At 40.6% G+C, this 25,827-nt stretch overlaps 1 protein-coding gene across 3 annotated transcripts in view; it reads left to right on the top strand.

Annotated features, from left to right (window-relative positions):
- Positions 1-1,341: 1,341 nt before the first annotated feature.
- The window catches only part of SRGAP1 (SLIT-ROBO Rho GTPase activating protein 1), a 310,916-nt gene continuing 286,430 nt past the window's right edge, over positions 1,342-25,827 (top strand). For all 3 annotated transcript variants that reach the window (XM_086400213.1, XM_086400212.1, XM_086400219.1), the window contains exon 1: positions 1,342-2,498. In XM_086400213.1, coding sequence (XP_086256339.1) covers positions 2,432-2,498 — 67 coding nt within the window. In that variant the 5' untranslated portion in view covers positions 1,342-2,431. The remainder of the gene's footprint in view (positions 2,499-25,827) is intronic.

Raw genomic sequence — 25,827 nt, 5'->3', positions numbered from 1 at the left:
CATAAAACAGCCACACATGAAACTAGGGCAGTCAGGGATTCCATAGTTAACCTCCTGTGTCGCAAAATGGAAAGAATAGATTTTTTTCACTTTTTCCTTACATTCTATTCTGTTGTTATAATGTAAAAAGATTTGCCTAAAAATTAAATTTAAAAAAGCTATATAACTAAAAACAATGTGCACGCACTCACTTGAAACACATGTTTTACTTTTTTTTTTTTTAATAATTTTCGCCTACTGTCAAAGATCTGGTATTTCAGAGGAGGGCATCCTGTATCTCATTTGCAGTTCCCCCAGAGTAGGATTTTCCTTCTCCCTGAAATGCAACACTTTCTCTCTCTAAGGTGGCAAACTACTTACTACTCACCCTTTAAATCCAGTTCAAATATCTCTTCTCTGGGAAGACTTTCTCCCCCAGCCTTTTATTCGGTGCATTTTTCTTTCCTCAAGGCTCCCAAAGAGGGAGTAGCTCTCTTACAGCTCTACAGTACTGCCTGTAATTACTTATTTATACAACAATAGATCTTGAGACCTTTTAGGGCAGAATTCTACTGTCTGAGTCCCTAGTTCTTATTTGGTGGTTGGCCCACAGTAAGAAATCTTATCACTGGATACAAGAATGAATAAAGTCTCAAAGTCCCTACTCTCTTTAGATCTAGCACCATTTGATATGGACACGCCTTTGGACAAATCACTTTGATAAATCAGGCCTATAATACTGGAGAAGGACGGTGTGCGTGCGTGCTCAGTCATATCGAATTCTTTGCCATGCTGTTGACTGTACCCCACCAGGCTCCTCTGTCCATTAAATTTTCGAGGCAAGAATACTGGAGTGGGTTGTCATTTCCTCCTCCAGATCTTTCCGACTCAGGGATCGAACCCTCATCTCCTGCATAGACAGGCGGATTCTTTACCCCTGAGCCCCTGGGAAGTGGAGAAGGTCCCAAACGCTAAATGTGTCCGCCAAAACCTAGAGACATCTTAAGTACTACCTGTTTCCCCACCACGCCTTTCCCACCATGCTGACGTTCTCTAGCTACTTTTAGGATGGGGAGAATATGGTGCTCAAGATGGATATGTTTCTCTGCCTGAACGAATAGCTTCGCTTTTTTTTTTTTTTTTTTTGATTCTTAACATCCAAGACAATTCAGACTCCAGTGTTCCTACTGGGGTTGGGAGTAATATCCCATTCGTTCATGGAGACATCCAAAGTCTGATTTTCCCCACTGGACTCAAAAGAGCCCCACCACAGCGCTCACCCCGGGTCGAAGACTGCCCACCGGTCGGGTGGGGTTTTCCAGCGGCTGGGGCAGCGCAAGCCGGGGAGGCGCTGGGGGCGTCGCCCACGGCCGCCGGGCTCGGCACGCAGGGTCGGGCTGCGGTTGGCCACAAGAGGCATCCATCTTCCTGGAGAAGCGCCGCGCTTGCTTACCGCGCCGGTGGGGAGGAGCGGGGCGAGGGTGGAGAAGAGAGGTCGGTCGGGCCCCTCCCGCGAGCCCTGCCCCGCCTCGCCGAGCCCGGCGCGGCCGCCCGGGCCGCTGCCGCCCGCAGCTCGCTCCCCAGACGCCGGGGAGCCGCGGGCCGTGAGCGCGCCTGCAACTTTGCGGCCGCCAGGGGCGCGGCTCCTCCAGGGGCGCGTGAGGGTGTGCCGGTAGGCTGCGGCCTCCTGGGGGCAGCAGCTGCAAGGGGGACCGGGAGAAAGAGGCAGTCTCGGTGCACCGTGGCCCAGGAGGCGGAGGCCCCGCGAGGCGCCGGCGGTGGAAACCTAAACTCCGCCGGGGCTGCGCCCAGGACGCGTTCTTACAGCGCGTTAGCCGCCCTCGCGGCGGCCGCCCGGGACTCGTTTTAGGATCGCGATTCCTCTACCCTGCCCGGGGCAGTAGCAGCCGTGTGTGCAGACGGAGGAGCGGCAGCAGCATCCCCAGCCCGGGCGGGACCCTTGAGCGCCGGAGCGGGCGGCTGAGCAGGAAGGGAGGGTCGCGGCGCCCGCCCTCCCCGGCTGGCCCTGCCCCACGCTCCCCGTGCGGGTGGCTAACAATGGTGCGGAGTGCCGGCGCTGTCCCCGCGTCCGCCCAGCGGCTGTAGAGGAAGTGGCCGGGCTCCGGGTGGGGTGGGCAGGGAGACGCCCCCCGCCACTCGCCCGCTGGAGTTCGCCGGCGCGCCGGGCCTCTCCGGCCCCGAGCCCTGGGCTCCCCTCCGCATCGCCGACGGCAGCTCGATCCCGAGAGTATGGTGCCAGCGCCCGGGTTAATCTAGTTCTCGGCTCGCTCCTTTTTTTCCCCTCCTCCTCCTCCTCCTCTCCCTCCCGTCGGTGCTGCTTCTGGGTTCCCGGCATTTGGGAGTACAACTCTCTGCTTCTCCGAGGAGACTGACTGGTCGGTGACCCCTTACAGAACTTGCCCATTGAAAGCAAACCCAGAACAGCTGGATAATGTCCACTCCGAGCAGATTCAAAAAGGACAAAGAGATCATCGCCGAGTATGAAAGTCAAGTCAAAGGTACGGATGGGAGCGGCTGCCTTGCTCCTTTTGTGTGCTTTCTTGTCATTGTGCTCCGGGAGTTGCGTTTTCTAACTTGGGGGTCTGCGTTGGAGGAGGGTGGTGAGAGACAACTGGAGCGCCTGGTTGAGCCATCCGGGGCTTCGTGCAAGCCAGTCTCAGTCCCAGTCCCGTCAGGTCCACGGGGAGCTGGAAACCCGGTGGCTCTCCCCCGCTGCCCGCTCGCCACCTCCAATAGGGGAGAACTGGGTTTAAATTAACCACCTTCAGCCGGCAACTTACATAGGAGGTAGGCAGCAGCAGAGGTTCCCCCCAGTTATCATCACCAGCATCTTTTTTTTTTTTTTTAAGAATATACCATTGTCACAGCCATTGATACATTGTCATGTATTTTTTTTTTTTTTTCTTTTAAGGAGTCATTTTTCTGAAGTCTGGACCCTTAGTGGTCTAGAGCTTCCTTGAGTGCAGGAAATTGGCGACATTTGCACTAATCACTCATTTATCAGGGCGAGTCTCCCTTCTATAAAACAGCTCCCTAAAAGCCTGGCAGTTAAACCAAGAAAGGACTAGTGGAATCTGACTCTTCCTCTATAATGGGCCGGAATTCAGTGCCATCTTTCACACTCACACGGGAATATTGCTTTATCATTTGCTGGAGGCCACTTGCATGTAAAATGAAGGTTTGAATGTTTGAGTAGTAGTTTGACCATTTACATGGTCACCTAATGAAGGAATCTAGTTATGGTTGATTATGGCATTTTTACTTAATGTGTATTGCGGTTTAAAATATATATTTTCTCTCTGGTACAAGTATTTTGTGTTGCTGATGAAGTGTTTAATAAACATTTATTTGTTGTTTATTTTTTCCTCTTCCTCTATCACTGGTAGCTTTTACCATCCATTGAGACAATGGATGGAGTGTTGAGATTACTGCTGTTCTTTGGAATATTCAATGCAAAGTTGATAAAAATTGCTTTGTAGACACCTGTGTTTGTACAGACACAATCTTATGAAAGGGCTGCAGAGAAAGGCATTCCTGTACTTGTCTTGGGAAAGGCAGGAGCAGCCTGGGAGTTCTTTTGTGTGGTCAAGTTGTGAAAATGCCTGGAGTCCAGTGAAAGGACCTGGAAGGGAAACCCTCTGTCAATCAGGAGAATCTGGACCAACTTATGACTAGAGGCAAACACAATATGCAAGCCCAGGGACTTATATTTCCTTTAGGTTGACTCCAGTAATGGAGTTAAGATGAACACTCTTCAGGAAACACAGATTTTTATCTGCTTGCAGTTAAGATAATGTATGCTTGTAGGAACTGGTTACATTGACATGGAAGTTATTTTAGCAGAGAAGTAATTATTTGCTTAGAGACAGATAAACTTTCTAATGAGCATAACCTTTCTTTTCTTAACAAATCCAACAGCCTTTCTCAGGTAGAACTCCTGTTCACAATCACCATTTCTCTGTACAGTTTTTCCGCATGGCTCTTTGTGGCAAGTCTTCAAGGGGTGGCAGTCTGGATTTTGTGCTATCTGCAGCGCTGACTGGCAGCATGTACTTCTAAGAATTGGTTTCTTTATTTCTGCTCCAAGGTTGTTTGTTCATGATCAAGTTCTTATCTGAAAAATATTCTCATGATTAATAAATTCTATAGTTACATGGTTACTTATATACTTTGAGAGTTTAGGCCCTCAACATTGGTTTAAAAATCAATAAAACAGGATATGTTCCTGTGTTTAAAATGTGTCCATCAAATCCAAGGAAAAATTATGAACATGGTGAAAATTATTTTTGGAACAAATTGCGACCCATAAAAAGTGATCTCTCTATTCCCTTCAACCCTCCTCAATCACCTGTGAGTCCTCAGACAGCTTTATGACTGCTTTCTACACCTGAACTACCTTTCTCATCAGGGCCCGTGTCCAGAGTTCATCTACTTCCTCTGCAGTACTTACACATCCTGTGTCTAACCCAGATCCTTACTGTTGTTGTTCAGTCGCTAAGTCATATCCAGCTCTTTATGACCCCATGGGCTGAACTGTTATCTTCCGCTTTTCACACACACCATTATCAGGACAACTGCACTTCTTATGATAACTGGGTCTGAGATACCCAGGGGGACGCCGCAAAGCTTCTCACCACCTGGCCCCAGAAGTTCCAGAATCACTGTTGCTGTATTCTATTGATTGTTGTTGTTCAGGTGCCAAGTTGTTTCCCACCCGTGGACTGCAGCACACCCGGCTCCTCTGTCCTTAACTATCTCCCAGAGTTTGCTCAAATTCCTATCCATTGAGTTGGTGACATAATCTAACCGCGTCATCCTCTGCCTCCCCCTTCTCCTTTTGCAGTCAACCTTTCCCAACATCAGAGTCTTTTCCAATTAGTCAGCTCTTTGCATCACGTGGCAAAAGTATTGAAGCTTCCCCTACAGTCCATCCAGTGAATATTCAGGGTTGATTTCCTTTAGGACTGACTGGTTTGATCTCGTTGCCCCTAATACCAGCTCCTTATATCCGTATGTAAATGTGGGAATAGGGAAATACAATGGAATTGGACCATACGCACTTTGAATGGCACAAATTCGCCTGAACTTACTAGGCAACATCAAGAAGACAGTGAGAGAGAAATGAGAGTTAAATAGTGCCTGAGGCCTGCTGTCTGTGAAGTGAGAATAGGTCCCTCATTAAGAATAGTTTCAGAGGTAGGATCCTGGTTTTCCGTTTCTTTTCCTGAGTCCCTCTTTAAGGTTGAGGGTCTCACCCTGGCAGAATGCTAGTCCACTAGTTAAAGATAGGTGGATTGGGAACAACCAACTCCCTCAGTTCTAGCAGGTATTTCATCTGATGGTAAACAAAAGACAGATGGCTCATTCTATCGCTGGAGGAAAATCTAGCTGTATTGGCCTCATTAAGAGAAGACTCTTAACAGGTCTCTTCCGAATAAAGCCACATATATTGAACTCTCTGGATGACTTCCATGTATGGGAGAGTCACCTTTGCTTTAACTTTTTTCGTAATGAATTCGTATCTGAGTTCTCAGGGAATTAAAGTGTAATACCCAGGTAGAGTGGTAGTAAAGAATCCACCTGCCAGTGCTGAAAACACAGAAGAGGTGGGTTCGATCCCTGGGTCAGGAAGATCCCCTGGAGTAGGAGGTGGCAACCCGCTCCAGTATTCTTGCCTGGAAAATTGTATGGCAGAGGAACCTGGCAGGCTGTCAGACATGACTGAGCACTCATGTATTCATTCACATAGAGAATACAGAAAAAATAATAAAATCACGTTCAGAAAAGTAGAGCACAGGATTGTAAGAGGGGGAAGAATTGGAGATTATGAGTTAGAGGAATAGATAGGTGTAAATCAAGGACCAAAGGACCCCAAGCAATAATTTGCATGTGTTAGGAGGAGAAGGATTATTTCATGCATGTTGGTCAATTTCCCAAAGACTTAGAATCCAGAGAAATTAATCTCTTGTTTGTGTGGGGCCTTAAAAAGCAAGTTTGTCTGGAAAAATATATGAAACTCAAACCGGTCGACTACACTACTTTTAGCATCTCTGGCAAAAAACTTAGCAGTGGAAAAGATCACCAGTGGCTAGCAGAAGGTTGAGGATTATCTGTGGATTTCAGAGATATAGTAATTTTTGAATTCTGCAGCAGAAATATTATAGAGTCCGTATAAAAAATATGGGTTCACCTATGGGAGTCAGAAGAATCAAAAGACACATTTTATGAGGTGGAACTCATGGATGGGAAGTTGTGTTTGTTTTTAATAATGCGTGTTGTTCGTTGCTAAGAATTGACAGCTATTATTTGCAGTATTTTCCAAGGGATAATCTCGTACTCTCATCTACATGCCATATGTGCAGGAAGTGCCAAGAAAATCTGTGGTTCTTTAACCACCCTGCTGCCTGAACTACAAATAGTACATTTTGGTGGCAGATGGAGCATAAGAAATTGCCAATTCAATTTGATAGGACCTCACATCATGTGATAGGTTTCAGTGGGGAAATTAAAAGTGGTTCTGTCACTCATACGGAACTTGTGTCTACGTCTACTGTTCTTTCCTTTAGCTTGCAATAGAAAATACCAGTTTAAATTGTGAATTAAAATTTTATAGCTGGGAAGGACTTTAAACATTTCCTGTCCAGCCTACTTATACAGTATAAGGAGGCATAATGTCAGTTGCACAATTAATCATAATATACGTGGGATGGAACCCAGGTCCTCGGCTTTTCAGTAGCAAACCAAACCAAGTTTTGGTTTGCTTTTAGATTCCTCACAAAGTAGAGTAGGAGATAGAACACTTACCTATTTAGACTTTACATCCGTTGAAGAAATCATAGCTAGATGAAAGAGAGAACAACTCTTTTATCTATTAACAGGAGGAGTTAATTCAAGTGATTAACAGCAACTAAAAAAAATTTTTTTTCACCAAGATCATTTCAAGAAACCACAGTGCCCAGGCGGTAGCTTCACATCATGCCTTTGAGATCAAGGGGAAAAAATAGGTGAATATGTACAATTGTAACACATTTAAAATTTTGGTCATGCTAATTGCAGCCATTGCAATAAGACCTCTTAGATTGTCCAGAAAACTTGATTAGTTTCATGAATTTGAAAATATCTTGAATAGTTCTGGAGAAATTTTTAAGCAAAGCATGTTCTTCTGAAATACAGTGAGGGTTGGCATATGCTATGGGATGATAAATCTGAGCTCTAACCATTATATTGAAACCATTATATAAGCTGAGATAAATAGGTCAGGAACCCCTACATCCTCAGCTCTGGTCCAGTTGAGAGTCTACTTTGTGGACTGACCAAACCCTTTTTTATGCTACTTGTTTTTATTTCAAATTATACCACTGAGAATTAAGATTAAAAGAACAAAAGCCGAGTAGACTGTATGTCTAATCACTCCGTCTCTTTTTGTTTTAGTGGTTTGAAGTCAGAAACTGATATTAGAGACAGTTCCTTGAAGACATTTTTGTTACTTGAAGGTGTTTTTATTTGTTGGTCCCAAGTTACCTTCTAGGTTACTAACAGCATATTTGTGCTCATGTGCTGATACCTCAGGATGGGAAGAAACAGAACATGCAAAGAGCAGAAACTTTGGTGTTAGCCACTCAGTCCTGCCACTAATGATACACTTGACCACTATTAGTCGATTTCTTCATCTGTAAAATGGGGATAATATTGATAGTAGTACTTACTTCCTTACCTTTGTGAGGCTTCTGTGAGGTGATTTGTAGAAAGCCTTTATTACAGACTTGGCACTAATGAATAGTCTTTAGAAATTAGGCTTTGTTATCTGTTTAACTTTTATTTTCTTTAGTTTCAACTGCTTCTTTTTACATTCTGAGTTGGATACGCTTTTTGAAATTCAAATACATAATCACCAATCTGCTGCCTAAATAGATCCCAAAGTGGGCGATTATAAGCCATTCTAATAAAGTGCTCTGTACACTTAGAATAGAGTGAGTTTCATGGTGAAATTAAAAAGGGATATGTACTAGGCAAACCAGAGGGATGCCCAGCTCCTTCTAAGGTGGATTTCTTTTTTTTTATTGTGCCATTGCTTTTTATCCAAGTACATATAACGGAGCCGAGAAGCACATTCCCTAGGCTGCCATGTGTTTACTTACAACTTTTGTTTAAAATATTCTCTTCCTTTAATGATACCAAATGAGCTTCCCTGATTACTCAAGCAGTAAAGAATCCTCCTGGAACGCGGGAGACACGGGAGAGGTGGGTTCGATCCCTGGGTCGGGAAGATCCCCTAGAGGAGGAAATGGCAACCCACTCCAGTATTTTTGCCTGGGAAATCCCATGGACAGAGGAGCCTGGTGGGCTACAGTCCATTGGGTTACAGAGTCCCATATGACTGAGCTTGCACCCAGCTTAATGATGCCAAATGGAAAATGAAAACTGTAGTCCTGTGACAAAAAGCATTCTTATAATGTCCAATAAAGTCTCTGACTTAATTTCATAGCAAAATATTTTGTTTTAAAATCATTATGGAGGGTCTTCCCTGGTTGTCCAGTGGTTAAGACTCCATGCTCCCAATGCAGGGAGTCTAGGTTCCATCCTTGGTCAGGGAACTAGATACCAAATGCTGCAGCTGAGTTTGCATGCCCCAACGATCTTGCAAGCTGCAACAAGACCTAGCTCAGCCAAATAAATAAATAAAATCAATGTAGAAATGAGTTTTTTTGCATATAACTGTTCATTTGCTTTTGCTTATGAGAGCACTCTGCTTTTTCCAGCTTTATTGCGATAGAACCGACATAACAGAGAACAGTTTGATATTAAAAATTATTGTCTATTATCTCCCACATCTCCAATAGAGCTTCGTTAAACATTAATTGAATGAATAAAGTAATCATTTTGAATTATTATTCCTTTATAGTATAACCAACATGTTCATCATAGAATTATCTAGGGTGTCTGACAATCAAGTATTATCACAAAATTAAATTGAACTCAAATGTAACATCTTTAGAAAGGTCGCAAAGCTGGAAACAATCTAAATGTCCAACAGTGGAGAATAGTTAACTAAATTCTACTTGGGAGTGATTAGCTAATTTACACACGTGAAGTCATTAACACAGGTGTTTGAAGAACATTTTATGGTATGGAGAAATATTTTCTAATAATTATTTACAATTTAGTGAATAATTTATATTATGTCTGGTAGGCCGAATTCTCCTTCCTTATACCGTTTCAAACGTATCTTGGTGATCTTGATCCTTTCTCTTTCATGTGCATTTTAGAATCAGTTTTCCTTCCATGGGAAGTCCATTGGCAGTTTGATTAAAACTGTGAAATTATAGAGCAATTAGCAGAGAACGGGCATCTTTATATTAGATTATAAATTCTACTTACACATGAATATGAATATTTCTGCATTTATTTAGTTATTTTTAAATATCTTACTATAAAGTTTTATATCTTCTATGTCTTTTGCTAGATTTATTTCACTTTTCTTACTGTATATGATGTCTCTTTTAAAATTGTTTTTTAACTGTTTCTGGTGTGCAGAAATGCCATTTCAGTTCAGTTCAGTGTGCAGAAATGCCATTTACCTCTGTATAAAAGTCTTATATCCAGCCGCCTTACTAGTTTATTATTATTACAAATAATTTGTTCATATTTTGGTTACAAAATCTTATTATTTGCAAATGAAGACAATTACATTTCCTCCTTCCCAATCCTTTTGGCTTTAATTTATTCTTCTGTTTTTGCCCTAGGCAGAATTTTGAGTATGAAGTTGATAAATGTAGTGAATTGGCATTCTTTTCTTGTCCTGGATTTAAAGGGAGTGTTTTCAAGCCTTTTTTCCCCCATAAAGGATAATGATTGTTTTCGTTTTGTTATAGATATTCTCATCAGGTTAGGTAAGATCTCACATATTCTCTGTTTACTTGAAGTTTTAATCATTAATAGTTGGTTGAAAGTTACCTTTTTTCTTTTTGCATTTATTGATATTATTTTTTGTTCTTTAATCAGTTAATGTAATGAGAAATCTTTATAGAGTTTTTAATATTAAGTCATCTCTGTATTCCAGAATTAAACCTGTCTTCAGCATTGTATTATATATGTAAATAGTTGCATTCAGTTTGCCAGTATTTAGTTTAGGTTTTTAGGAGGAAGTGTTTTTTTTTATTGTTTTTTGCTTGGTTGGTTGGTTTTTGTCTCTAAATCCTGAAACAAAATAGACCCATGGCTTTGCTTTCGGACACTGTCCTTATCGGGTTCTTGTTCCACTTATACTCACAGAATGCGTTGGAGAGTATTGCTTCTCTATTTTGTGGAAGATTTTGAAATTTTGGAATATTCCTTCTCTTGAAAGGTCCGTAAAACTGCTTATTTGAGTCTAGTTATTTTCTTTGTGTGAAGAACTTTTAACTGCTTACCAGCAGTTAAGCTTTAGTTTTATTAGTGATAGGATTATTTATTCTTTTTATTCCTTCTGAAGTCAGTTTTGATAAGTTATATTTTTCTAAAGACGTCTCCATTTTCTGTATGTTTTCAGATACATTGACATAATGTTGATGATAGTATATTTTTGAAATAAGGGCCGATTTCTATTTAATTTAAAATACCATTTTAGGGAATTCCCTGGCAGTCCAGTGGTTAGGACTTGAAGCTTTCACTGTGAGGGCCCACGTTCAATCTCTGTTCAGGGAACTAAGATCCCACAAGCCATGTGGTATGGCTAACAAATAAAACTTTTAAATAAATAAAAAATAAAATATTATTTTAAAATATTTATTTTTATCTCATCTCTTCGCTGAATCTTGAAAGGGGGTTGTCTATTTTTGTTGTTTTTTCTTTTCTCATATTGATTTCTACTCTTATCTTTATTATCATCCTTTAAATTTTTTTCAGATTTATTCTGTTCTTTATCTGTTTTTTTCAGTTGGACATACATCTCATTTGTTTTTAATTTTTTAAAATTTATTTTTAATTGGGGGATAATTGCTTTACAATTGGCATCCCACTCCAGTACTCTTGCCTGGAAAATCCCATGGATGCAGGAGCCTGGTAGGCTGCAGTCCGTGGGGCTGCTAAGAGTCGGACAGGACTGAGCGACTTCACTTTCACTCTTCACTTTCATGCATTGGAGAAGGAAATGGCAACCCACTCCAGTGTTCTTGCCTTGAGAATCCCAGGGACTGGGGAGCCTGGTGAGCTGCTGTCTATGGGGTTGCACAGAGTCGGACACGACTGAAGCAACTTAGCAGTAGCAGCAGCAGCAGATTATGTTGGTTTCTGCCTTATATCAAGGTGAATCAGCCATAGGTATACACATTTCCCCTCCCTCTTAAACCTCCCTTCCACCTCCCACCCCATCCCACCCCTCTAGGTAGTCAAGAGGCACCAGATTTGAGGTCTCTGTGTCATTCAGCAGATTCATTCAGTGCTCCTCTCTATTTGTCCTACCCTCTCCTTCTCCCACTGTATCTACAGATCTGTTCTCTAAATAGGTTCATCAGTACCATCTTTCTAGATTCCATATATATGCATTAATATACAATGTTTTTTTCTTTTCTCTTCTCTTTTCTCTTTCTGACTTACTTCACTCTATATAATAGGATCTAGGTTCATCCACCTCTTTAGAACTGAGTCAGATGTGTTCCTTTTTATGGCTTAGTAATATTCCATTGCATGTATGAACCAAAACTTCTTTATCCATTCATCTGTTGATGGACATCTGGGTTGCTTCCATGTCCTAGCTATGGTAAATAGTGCTGCAATGAACACTGGGGTATATGTATCTTTTTCAATTATGATTTCCTCACAGTATATGCCCAGTAGTGGGATTGTTGAGTCATTTGGTAGTTTTATTCCTAGTAGCTTTCAAGCTCATTGTTTCTATCCTTCTTTGCTATTATAAGCATTTAAGACAATGCATTTTTTTTCTAATGTAAATGTTATTTCTAACAAAAGTGTTATTCCTAAGAAAGGCATCTGTTCTTCTCCCCTAATAAATATTTATGATAATTTCCCTTAAAATACTGTTTTTGCTTCATCTAGCAAATTTTGATTTTGTGGAGTTTATTAAAATTATGTTCTGAGTATTCTGAATTTGTTACAATGGTTCCTTCTTACCTATGAGGTATAAACAAGTATGACTTTACATTAAAAAAAAAGTGAGGCTATTTATATCTTTTTTAAAAAATATAATTACTGCATTGCAGTCTGAGTAATTTCTGAGAGTAATTTATTTTTTTGAAGTGTTTGAAATTAGCTGCAGATCATTTCCTTTTACTGTTCTCTGGAGGAATTCATGTAAGACTGGAACTATGTGACTCTTAAATATTTACTAAAGTCATCTAGGTCTAGTATTTTCATCAAGGAAAAAAAACGCCATTGCTTTTGAATTTACAGATTTTCTAATTTATTGACATAAAATTGTTTATTGTATTCTCATACCTTTTTAATCTCTGCAGCGTCTGCAGTTATACTTCTTTTCTGTTGATAACAATTGTTTATATGTGTGTCTTCTCCCTTTTTTCCATGATTGACCTTGCCAGAGGTGTGTTTATTAGTCTTTCCAAAGAACTAGTTTTATACTTCTTTGATTTACTGTATTGTATATTTGTTTTCTATTTTGTTAGTATGTTTCCTCCCTATGATTCCCTTCCTTTTACTTTTTTTGTGAGCATTATTTGCTGATCCTTTTTAAAATTCTTATTTATTTTCCAAGTTGTTACTTTTTATAATGTAAACATGTAAGGTAATAAAATTTCCTCTAAGATTATTTTTCCATGTTTATTGTTCAATTTAAGAGGATAGCATATGTAGCTTTTCTTTTTTTTTTTAAAGTATAGTTGATATACAGTGTTGTGGTAGTTTCAGATGTATAGCAAAATGATTCAGTTATATAAAAACTGAATATATATGTTAAATATATAAAAATATATATTTTTTCTTTTTTAGATCCTTTTCCATTTTAGATTATAAAATACTGTATATAGTTCCCTGTGCTATACAGTAGGTCCTTGTTTACTTATTGGTATTTTATATGTAGTAATGTGAGAGTTGGACGATAAAGAAAACTGAGCACAGAAGAATTGATGCTTTTGAACTGTGGTGTTGGAGAAGACTCTTGAGAGTCCCTTGGACTGCAAGGAGATCCAACCAGTCCATCCTAAAGGAGATCAGTCCTGGGTGTTCATTGGAAGGACTCACGTTAAAGCTGAAACTCCAATACTTTGGCCACCTGATTCGAAGAGCTGACTTGTCTGAAAAAACCCTGATGCTGGGAAAGATTGAAGGCGGGAGGAGAAGGGGACGACAGAGGATGAGATGGTTGGATGGCATCACCGACTCAATGGACATGAGTTTGAGTAAACTCTGGGAGTTGGTGATGGACAGGGAGGCCTGGCATGCAGTCCATTGGGTCACAAAGAGTTGGACATGACTGAGTGACTGAACTGAGCTGAACTGAATGTATATCTCTAAAAATTTTACATGTAGTGTTTTTCTGATCTTTCGGTTTTGTGTACTTTCTAATTTCCATTGTGATTTTTTTCTGTGACTCATAGTCTGTTTAAAAGTGTTTTAAATTTTTCAGATACAAAGTTATTTCATTTATCATTTTGTTACTAATTTCTAACTTAATTGCATTGTCATTATAGAACATGGTCTGATTATACTGATCTTTTGAAATATTTTTCTTGACCATGCTGTTTAAGATCAGACGCCTCAACCTCCTGTGGCTCTTCCCATCTTCCTTCTCTTGTGTTCTCTCTCTCCATAGCACTTGTTATCATTTGACCTGATTTATACTGACTTCATCTTGTTGGGGGCTTTTAAAATTCCTTACTTACATGAAAACTGGTGATGTGGTTAAAATCATATTTTAAAAATATCTTATCTAGTGTTTTAATTTCAATCAGAAGAGTCAGGGCTATCTATCTAAATTTACAGTATACTCTAGGAAGCAGAAGTCAATTATTCAATAGGTTTTTTTTTTTTTTTTTTGAGCCCATCGGTTTTTAAAAATTAATTTGTTCTTGCTGCTCTGGGTCTCTGTTGCTGCACATGGCCTATCCTCTAGTTGCGGTGCTCAGGCTTCTCATGGTGATGGCTTTTCTTGTTACTGAGCACAGGCTCCAGTAGTTGGAGCGCACGAGCTTAGTTGCCCCGTGGCATGTGGAATCTTCCTGCACCAGGAATCAAACCCAGGTCCCCTGCATTGGCAGGTAGATTCTTAACCATTGGACCACCAGGGGAATTCCAAACCCATCAATTTATTACATTTTTTATTGAGATATAATTGGCATTATATTAATATTGACATTATGATATTATAACATTATATAATAGTATATTAGTTTCAGGTGTGGAGGAGGGCATGCCAACCCACTCCAGTATTCTTGCCTGGAGAATCCCATGGACAGAGGAGCCTGGAGGGCTACAGCCCATGGGGTCTCAAAGACTCAGACACAACTGAGCGACTAAGCACAGCACAGTTTCAGGTGTACAACATAATGATTCTATAGTTGTAAATATTGCCAAATGAGCACTACAGTAAGTATATCACCACACATAGAATATTTTTTCTTGTGATGAAAACTTTTAAATCTACTCTCAGTAACTTTCATACAGTTATTTTTAATTCATTCAATATCAAGTTCTGTTTTAGGAAGAGAACCCAAAAATATATATAGGTCAAGTTACTGGGAAGACTCAGTCTGTTTTTTCCTAAAGAGAATTATAGGGGTTTAATCCCTGCCCTCTAGAATGATGCTTATAACCCAAGATCCATACACTGAAGAGGAGAGCAAATAATGTTATCCTAACACTTTCAAGGTCTTCATGTATAAGTATATGTCTGCACATGGAAAAATCCAGGATATGTGGATTTTAGGGATGAAAATGTGTAGTGAGGATCAATGAAAGGCTTTGATATGGGCTGCACATGAAAACATCCACATTTTTCTGAATAATCTTGAGATGCTGCTGGAAAACTGGGCTCTTGCTTCTGTTGTTAATCATGCAGAGTCTGGTCTTTCATTCCTGGAGTTTGCAGGTAACAGCTTTCCTTTTCTTTCAGAGCTACTTCTACCATTTTATCCCTTGGAGTTCTAGTCTAGAGCTGGCTGCAGTGACCTGTAATAATTCAGGCCTCCTAGAAAAGGTAGCACCCTCTAGCCTTCTTGGCATCACAGCAGAATAGCCAATGTAGCATAAGGAGCGTTTACAAAGTCCCAGCAGTTCTTTTTTTTTTTTTTTTTTTTAATTTTATTTTTAAACTTTACATAATTGTATTAGTTTTGCCAAATATCAAAATGAATCCATCACAGGTATACATGTGCTCCCCATCCTGTACCCTCCTCCCTCCTCCCTCCCCATACCATCCCTCTGGGTCGTCCCAGTGCACTAGCCCCATGCATCAAGTATCGTGTATCAAACCTGGAATGGCATCTCGTTTCATACATGATATTTTACATGTTTCAATGCCATTCTCCCAAATCTTCCCACCCTCTCCCTCTCCCACAGAGTCCAGCAGTTCTTAAAGTGCTTGGTATCCCAGTTTCTGGGCTGTCATTTCTAACTCCTTCTCAGTTGATCTGTGGAAGACCTTTCTTTGGACTTTTGTCCTTATGTTATTTGCTTTTATTATTCTGAAGGCGCAGCTTACAAAAACAGTTCTCTCCCTCAGACCTCCAGCAGTTAAGATAGAACAATAGGTGTCTGCTTATCTTATATAAGTTAGGAATTTTTGACCTCTGAGGACGTCCAGATTTTAGTCTGGCTGTGAATGTAGCATATTTGAAAAATGGAAGTAAGCCGCCAACGACTGCCAACGTTATTTACCAAAGAAGAGAGAGGAGAAAGAAGTCATTCTACTCATCTTATTTTCCATATGTCATGGCTTTGTGGCATATTTTGATTTCTTGTCAGTGTCCGATGAACAGTTCTCTTTGAGGATCAGTGATGGCTTTTCCTTGTGCACATATTGATGATGTACAACAGTTCAGTCAAATTATAACCCACAAACACCAGCAGTAATTCTGGAACTCAGAGCCAAAGGTGTGGCCGTTGCTGCAGTGAGCTGCCTGCTCCCTGTCTTTAGGGGACAGAGAGAGAAGGACAGGTGGGTGAAGAGAGCAGCTCTTTAGAAGGCTCCTTAAGCAGCCCTAGAAAAGTGGGATGTTTTCTGGGCTGACTCCTGACTTGAATAATTTGCTCTCATTTCTGTGCTGTGCTCAGCTTTCACCTTTCTTTTCATCATTACAGACAGTGGATGCATTCCCTAGTGAAAATATGGCACAGAAAGCTGGTGAATTGTGAGACTTTAGAAAGGAGAATTTGTTAGATTTCATGTCCCTTAGAAAAGTTTGCTGAGTATACTACTACAAAGAGAGTGTGTTAGTGAATGCTTTTTCAAATGGCCACTCCATTTCTAACTGACCTTCAGTTACGATTGTTTTAAAAATGTTAATGGGAACTCTCAAATGTGTCACCAAAAGTGCATGTTTGAGAAATTTCCAGACTGTATTTTTATAAAATTCAGAGTTTTAGTGATACACATTTTTCCTATATTCTCCAAATACCTAATCTACAAATAAATATATCTTTTTTGGGGACTGGGAACTCTACATCCTAGTCAGGTTAACATTTTTAGTCACTTTTCTGTTAGGTATCTCTTTTCCTCCATTGGTCTTGGTATTACATTGTGAAATAATGTACAGAAATCCCTGTGCACTGTCAAACGCAATAAAAATGACTTTTATTGTCTTTGTGATCAGTCATCTTCTGGCAGTTTCTGACAGTCTCCTAATGTCCCATTTTCAGATACCGTAACACTCTGAAATAAACATACCTGCATAAATTTATAAGTATTCTGTATAGCATAGTAGTTTGTAGCATAGCCTCAGAAATCAGACTGCTGACCTGGGGTCCAAATCCTGCCTCAACCACTCTCCAGCTATTGGATTGTGAGCAGATAACTTCCTCTCATCCTGCCTTACTTTCCTTGCCTATAAAATAGAAATAATAGTACTTCACTCAGAGCATTGGTAAAACAAGTAGAGTATTGAACAGACAAACTGATCGGCACATAGTAAGTGCTTAAAAAGTGTTGGTGTATTGCCATTTTTATGGACTCTGGCTCTGGAAGCAATAGTAATCAACTTTAGATTGTAAAAGATTTAGTAGACAAGAAGAGCCTAAGGAGACCTGAGGACCAAATCCTAGATGGGATTCTGCAGCGGGAAAAGGCCATTAGTTAAAAACTAAGGGAATCCCAAATAAAGTATGGACTTTAGTTGAGTGAGTAAGTGAGTGAAGTCGCTCAGTCGTGTCCGACTCTTTGCAACCCCGTGGACTGTAGCCCACCAGGCTCCTCTGTCCATCGGATTCTCCAGGCAAGAATACTGGAGTGGGTTGCCATTTCCTTCTCCAGGGAATCTTCCTGACCCAGGGATCGAACTGCATTGCAGGCAGACGCTTTAACCTCTGAGCCACCAGGGGCTTTAGTTAATTTTTTAAAATACTTAGTAAGAATAGACAAAGAAAACAGTTACTCTTGTAAAAAAAAATAACTTTCATGGTTATAAAAATTTGTTTTTGGCTGAACTACAGAACTGATAAGGCAAAAAATGGCAGTTCTCAAATCATTTGCAGTTTACCCTTCCAGTGGCATCACTGGCATTTGTGTTCATAGTATTTACCTACCTACCTATTGAGTGAACAAATGTGGTCATTTGCAGGATAGTTACTGTAGACTTGCTTTTTATTCAACAATAGATTGTTGCTGCTCAGAGTTGGTCCGTAGACCAGGGCTGGTCAGATCCATTTATTAGTGGTCCATGAGGAGATATGGTAAATCATGGCCCTGCTTCCTTTATCCAGCAAGTCTTGCTCCACACAAATGTCAGCTAAACTAAACAGTGCTTAGTGATGTGTTGATTTAGGTTTTGGCACAAGCTCTTTATCTCATTGTGGATCTGCAGCCGACAGTTCTCTGGCCTGTGTGTGAGTAATGTTGGTCGGCACCATTCCATAGAAGTGTATAGAGAGCTGTCTTTTCCCTTTAATGGCTTTTACTGTTACTTGTTGTTCTTTGTTGATTTAGAGACAAGATTGCCCTTCGAATGGGACAGTGGTGACATTTACCAGTGGCCACCTCTGTACTTTTAATCTTCATCAATTTCAGTGATTGGGCTTCCTTTAAGAAAGACAGCACAGTGGAGAGGTTAATACCTTGGATAAGTGCAGTTCAAATTACGGTTCTTCTGGAACCTCAGTTTTCTAACTTGGAAATGAGTATAATGATTACATTTATTTTATAAGCATTGTTTTGAGGATTAAATAAAATTGTACCTGAAAAGAAGTTAGCACTGCTCTTTTTTTTATTTTTAAATTTTTTACTTTATATTGCAGTATAGACAGTTGATGTTGTTGTGATAGTTTCAGGTGGACAGCAAAGGGACTCAGCCATGCGTATACATGTATCCATTCTCACCCAAAGCCCCCTCCCATTCAGGCTGCCGCATAGCATTGAATAGAGTTCCCTGTGCTATACAGTAGGTCCTTGTCAGCAATCCATTTTAAATATAGCAGTGCATACATATTGAGTTTAGCACTGCTCTTGGCAGTTAGTAAGGGCTCAGTAAAAATGAGCTACTATAATAATGACTGTTATTTACTACTGCTATACCCGAAGCTGTTGTCTTTATTAGTGGCAGATTTTTTCCTTAAATAATTTAAAACTCATTCATCTCCAGAGAGATTAAAATCACTAAACAGACTTCAGTTTTACAAAGCAAACACTAAAAACTGGGGATTTTAATGGTTCTTTAGAAAAGCAATGAGAGATATTTAGCCAATCACCAGAAGCTATACTGGACCCAATCTTAAAAGAATTGTTTTTATAGGCTTTCTAGGACCGTTACCTACAAAGAGGCACTTTGTTATAATTCCTTGTATCATCACTGTTTGAAAACCTTGAGAGATAATGAACTCTGTTTTCTTCATGAGTATGATTGCAGCTAGAGATGTAGGTTGCTCTGCCTTTAACCTGTTCTCCTTGTTCATTAAGGGTTGCCAAAAATAAATCTGCCAAACAAATGGAGAGAACCATAGTTTTTCTAGTTGCTGTCAAAGGCATACTCCTCTCACTTTCTTCCAGATGGGATATGTTGATAAAGTGTGTATATGTGTGTCTGTTTCTCTCCTCTCTTTAAGCAGAGCAGCACCCTTGCTCAAGACACCTAAGATAGAGACTCATCTCATGTCCCTCGTCAGCAGTTTATATCTTTGACAACTTCAGTCTGATTTCTTCTCTGTGTTCACCAACATCTGTTCACTGTGCCTTTCAAGTCTTTTATCATTTGATTGTTTTGAGCTAAGATCTAGACTCCTTTCATAATGAATCAGAAAAGGGCCTGGGTCTGGAGTTTTGCTTGTTTCCTGATGCAAAGTGCCTGGTTACAGTACGGTGAGTCCCCTACACACGAACTTTTAAGTTGTGAACTTTCAAAGATGCAAATGGGTATCTGGTTCCAGCAAGGAACCAGAACCTGTGCCTTCAACATCAGGCATGAGTGAAACTTCTGCTTGCCTTCGGTCTCCTATTGCTGATGACCCTTCAGCTCTGCCACCTCCCACTTGTCCCTCTTCCAGTCAGTAACTCTTCTTGCCTGTTCACTTGAAGCCAGCCTCTGTATGCCACCTGTTGTACTCTACTATTCTACATTTCAAGGTGCTGTACTGTAAGATTAAAAATACATTTTTGTGTGTTTTTTTTAATGTATTATTTGTGTGAAAAGGATTATAAACCTATTACAGGACAGTACTATATCGTCTGCTGTGTTAGTTGGGTACGTAGGCTAACTTTGTTGGACCTGCAGATAAATTGGACTTGAAAATATGCTTTCCCAACAGACCTTGTTCGTATGTTGGGGACTTACTGTATAAACACTGCCTGTAGTTAATATTGTTCGTGCCTACAGTGCTAGCGGCTAACATCTACAGTGTGTTCCTTTTGAGGGAGGTCATATCAGTGTCACCTTACAGGTGGGGAAGATGAAACTCAATACTTAGAAACTTGAAATAGTTTCCCTAAGATCACACAGCTACTAAATGATAGAGCCACCAGGGTTCAAACCTCTGTTCTAATTCTGTAGAGAGCTGCCTAAGGACACTGCCTTATAAAGATGAAATGCTTAGATTTCATGCCATTCACACTCTTGAAATTTCCAGAGAGCCAGGAAGAATGATTACTATCTTTGTCTTAATAAATAGAGTTTGTATTAATCAAAATAAAAGGCTGTATTTGTTGTTCAACGATTATGTACTAGGGGCTTCCTAGGTGGCTCAGTGGTATAGAACCCACCTGCCAGTGCAGGAGCCACAGGAGACGTGGGTTCGATCCCTGGGTGGAGAAGATCCCCTGGAGGACGAAATGGCAACCCACTCCAGTATTCTTGCCTGGAAAATCCCATGGATGGAGGAGCTTGGTGGGCTAAGCTGTGGGGTCGCAGAGAATCAGACATGACTGAGCAGGCAGGATTATATACTAAGGTTAAACTGTTACCGTATTATCTCAGTGGATAACTTGATAAGAAAAGTCATGGTGGAACTGCCTCTTTGAATGCAATAGAAAAGGCATTCGTGGGGAGAAGAATTTTAAATGTCCTAATTTGGAATACTCTTGCTATATTTAGTGCTCTGTTCTTGGGAATAAGAAATTGCTGCTTCAACTCCTGTTACTCCCACCCTGCTCCTTCCCCAACAAAGACGCCCTGCCTTGTCTTATTTTCTGCTGGGAAAGAAATTGTATCTCTTTAAGCTGGTTCTCTAAATTTACTTAAGGTTTGTTGCTGTTGCTCCTTTTTGAGGTGTTAGGACTTCTGGTAGAACCACTGAGCCTGTATCAGAATCACCTGGAGGGCTTGTTGCAGCAGTTTGCTGGGCCCCACCCCAAGCCCTAGTATTTGCCTTTCTAACAAGGTCCCAGGGGGTGTTGAGGCTTTGGAATGGCGACCACACTTTGTGACCCATCTCTGGAAAAGTCAAAGCAATTTTGTAACTTCTTTAGATTAGCCTATTTGGATGCTAATTTCCTCCCAATTTCCCTAAAATCTTTACCTTTCTTATAACTGCTCTCAGTTCCTGTAAATGGACATCAAATCATGGCAATTTAAGCTAAGAGTATAGATAATGCATGTAGCCCTCAGCTTCCTCCTCTGGTTCTACCGCCCCCGCCAATCTTTGTCATTTGTTAGTTTCTCAGATTGTAAAGAGTCTTTTCACATCACACCTGGGTAAATTGAAAACTAAAGTGGGAACATGATGAGCCCCTGAGGAATAAAGCCTCAATTTCCCCTGCACATCTGCATGTGCTTTTGAATTAAGGAAAAAGAACAGGAGGCAGGTGGCCTTTTTAAGACCTCCTATCAGATCAGATCAGTCGCTCAGTCCTGTCCGACTCTTTGCGACCCCATGAATCGCAGCACGCCAGGCCTCCCTGTCCATCACCAACTCCTGGAGTTCACTCAGACTCACATCCATCAAGTCGGTGATGCCATCCAGCCATCTCATCCTCTGTCGTCCCCTTCTCCTCCTGCCCCCAATGCCTCCCAGCATCAGAGTCTTTTCCAATGAGTCAACTCTTCGCATGAGGTGGCCAAAGTACTGGAGTTTCAGCTTTAGCATCAGTCCGTCCAAAGAAATCCCAGGGCTGATCTTCAGAATGGACTGGTTGGATCTCCTTGCAGTCCAAGGGACTCTCGAGAGTCTTCTCCAACACCACAGTTCAAAAGCATCAATTCTTCGCTGCTCAGCCTTCTTCACAGTCCAACTCTCACATCCATACATGACGAAGGAAAGTTATGACCAACCTAGATAGCATATTATATAGCACCTTTCCATTTTCCACAATCACTGCTGACTCAGGACAGTCAGGAGACTTGACATCTAACCCTGGATGGAGCAAGTGAAGTGCTTGTTGTTTTTCCGACTGTGGTTAATTCAAGTTACCGTAAGGATGGGAGTTTTTTCTATAAATAGGAAATTTTATTATGTTTCCTGAGAGTTTTTGGTTGATTTTTTAAAAATCCTAGGTTCACTGACAATTCATGACGTTGCTATAGCAGTGGTTACAAGACAATCACAATTTTTGCTGTAAGTTAGGATCTCAACTCAAACCATAAGGAGAAAAACTAAACAGAATTACTCTTGAAAATCCTTGAGTCACTACGTTACCAAGAACTGCATCCGTGAAAACTCAGAAGGCAGAAATTAACTTCTGTGTCTCATTGCTCATAGATTGTGGCCTCACACATACACGTAGCCAAAGTCTAGTTGAAAGACTGAAAGGATGGTGAGGAAAGATAAGATTTTCCTTCCCTCCCTTGGACTTGTCCTAGAAAAGATGGACATGGAGTTAAATCGTAATGAATGTACTTACAATGTGACTGCATTATATGTTAAGATAATTGAAACTTTTGATTCTGGGTCTCTGATTTAAATTCTTTTACAGTCATACTGGAATTAAATATCTTTCATTCATTCAACAAACAGCTATTGAGTATCTCCTTAATCAAACTGTAGACTCTCCAAGGGGAGGTCTTTTTTTTCCCTAATTAAGACAACTGTCTTGCATTATGGTAGTTGCTCAGTGGTGTTCGTTGCATTGATAACTAGTAAAACACATCCCATGTGTTTTTATGGATTGTGTCCTAGAATTAGAGATGGAGAAATAAACAGATTTTCTACATAGTGTGTTAGAGGTGTTTTAAATTTATGGGAACTTTATACAGGAAGAAATTAGTTCTGCCTGGGAGAGTTTTAATACAGGCTCCCAGGGACGGGGGAGCCTGGTGGGCTGCTGTCAATGGGGTTGCACAGAGTCAGACATGACTGAAGCAACTTAGCAGCAGCAGCATGGGAGAGACGTTTGAGCTAGGTTTGATGGATGAGTAGGAGTTCTCCAGGAAAGGAAGGGCATTCCAGGTAAAGGAAAGTCTCCTGCAAAGATTCTGTATTTTTTCTTTTGAGGAATCATTAGCTTAATGTTTTAAATACTTAGAGCAGAGTAACAAGATGAGAATAGGAAGGTAATGCTGTTAATAGCTTACAGCTATTGAGTGTATATTATGCGCCTGGCAATGTAAGTATACTTTTCACATATTATTTTGTTTTAATCTCACAAGAAACCCGTGACGTACATTCTACTAATATCATTTTCCAGATTAGAAATTGAGGAAAGTTTGTCTTGTGAGAAATGACATAGTGAGATGACGATCATTACGTTATATGTTCTTAGGTTATTCAAGCAGCTTAGACTGTGTGGACAGTGGGGAGCCATTTAGGATGATGTGATCAGATGTGAGGATGAAAAACTCTGAGTCGAAGGAGGCCAGTTTAAAAGTTTTCTTGTACTCTACGGTGGCATATTGAAGGCTTCAGTTCTGACCTTGACCTTGGGGGTAGAAACTATAAGAGATGAAGGAGACAAGAGAGGTGGAATCAAAAAGACTTGATGACCCTTGGGAGAAAGACATGTGTGATCAGGCTTACAAAGGGGAGAACAAGGTATATGGTGATGGCCTGGGAGAAAATGCTGTATGTTTTTTGTCTTCTTTTAGACCTTGTATTTCTTTGGTTTTGTATTTTTGTATTATCCGATATATATTAACTGTACATGCACATAATGTAGAAATGTAGAAATGGAAGCATGTTGAGAGTATGCTCATTTTTTTCCTCTATGGATGTACCATCAAAAAAGTTTGAAAGCTACTAATCCAGATATATCCAAAAGAGCACCATCCAGAGGTAAGCCAGCTACTGGAGCAAGAAGGAATGAATAGGTGTGGCGAAAAGATGGCTACCTGTACTTTTACTTCTTTATTTATTTGGCTGCATTGAGTCTAAGTTGTGTCACGCAGGATCTTTTGTTGTGGCCCATGGGCTCCAGAGTGTGGGGGCTCAGTAGTTGCAGTGGGCAGGCTTCGTTGCTCCGCAGTACGTGGGGTCTTTGTTTCCCAACCAGGGATCGAACCCACATCCCCTGCATTGCAAGGTGGATTCTTAACCACCGGACCACCAGAGAAGCCCCTATACTTTTACTTCTGCAGGTGATCATTTGAAGTTTTTTCTTTCTTTTGTAGCCATTTGTCTTTTGCATTTCAGAATAATCTCCAGGATAATAATCTCCATTTCAGAATAATCAGGATAAAGGTGCTAAAGAGGGAAGGGTATAACTTTCCTATGGGAAGAATTCTGTTCTAAGACATTAAAGACATTTTAGGTATTAAAGAATTTAAGAAGTGAATGCATATTAAGGTCGTCTAATCCAACTTCTTCCCCCCAATCCACAATGTCAAACAAGTAGTCACTGGGTTTGTGTTTGAACCCTTTGGGAGGTGGGCAACTCAATCCTTCAGAAGGAAGTTTGGGCAGACGTAATTGGAGGAAAGTTCTTCCTCTTCCAAGTTGCAGTGCACTTTCCCATATGCACCTTCTACCCATTGGTCCTTTCCCTGCCTTTAAAATAGTTACAAAGCCAATAGCAAGGTGCTTTGCAGGTTACCAAGCGAACATACGTGCACAGTCACACCTAATGCTCACAATTCTTCTGTGGAGTAGACAGGTATGTGTTTGTTCTGATTGAAGAATTGAGGCAGTTGAGATTGTAGTGCCATGGAAAAACATCCTAGTTATTTTTTCCTGTAATCATTTGTCATGCCTGATGTGCATATTTGTATAGGAGGCATTGAAGTACCAGGAGCCATCTGACCTGGGTTTCAGTTCTGGTTCTATCACTTTCTAAGAACAAGACCTTTAGCAAATTATGTTGCCTTTCTGAGCTTCATTTCTCTTGTCTATAAAATAAGGATAAGCACTGCTGGGAAAATGAAATTAAATGACTCTTGTAAAGCTATTATAAAAGCTTGGCTTAGAGTTAGCTGTGCAACAGATGTGAATATACTTGTTTTTCCCATCTATGTTGAATATTATATATATATATATATATGTATATAATTCCATTGTATCAGCTAATGGAGGTTACTCTATTTACTTTTTTACCCCAGCTTTATTGAGATGTAGTTGACATATGCTGCTGCTGTTGCTTCTGTCGTGTCCGACTCTGTGCCACCCCATAGATGGCAGCCCACCAGGCTCCGTCATCTCTGGGATTCTCCAGGCAAGAACACTGGAGTGGGTTGCCATTTCCTTCTCCAATGCATGAGAGTGAAAAGTGAAAGTGAAGTCAGTCATGTCCGACTCTTAGCGACCCCATGGACTGCGGCCTACCAGGCTCCTCCATCCATGGGATTTTCCCTGCAAGAGTACTGGAGTGGGGTGCCATTGCCTTCTCTGGTTGACATATGACATTTGTACATTTAAGGTATGTGTATACTGGGAAATAATTATCACATCATTAAAGTTAGTTAATCCATCAATCACCTCACATAGTTATGAATTTGTGTGTGTGTGGTATAAACATTTAAGATTTGCTCTTGCAACAACTTTTAAGTATATATCAATAATACAGAATTATTAACTAGTCACCATGCTGATAAAGAATCTGTCTGCAATGCAGGAGACATGGGTTCAATCCCTGGAGAAGGGAATGGACAGAGGAGCATGGCAGGCCAACTATCCACTCCAGTATTCTTGCCTAGAGAATTCCATGCACAGAGGAGCCTAGCGATAGTCCATGGGGTTGCAAAGAGTCAGACATGATTGACCGGCTAATGCTTTCACTTTCATGCTGTACATTAGATGTCCAGAACTTACTCATCTTATAAATGGAAATTTGTACTGTTTGACCAATATCTCTCCATTTTCTTACCTCCCAGCCCC

The sequence above is a fragment of the Bos grunniens genome, chromosome 5, assembly GCF_055505025.1.
Source record: "Bos grunniens cultivar Pamir isolate PY7600 chromosome 5, Bosgru_T2T1.0, whole genome shotgun sequence".
Classification (NCBI taxonomy): Eukaryota; Metazoa; Chordata; class Mammalia; order Artiodactyla; family Bovidae; genus Bos; species Bos grunniens.
The sequence above is the reverse complement of the archived record's forward strand: the minus strand, read 5'-3'. Positions and strand labels throughout refer to the sequence as shown.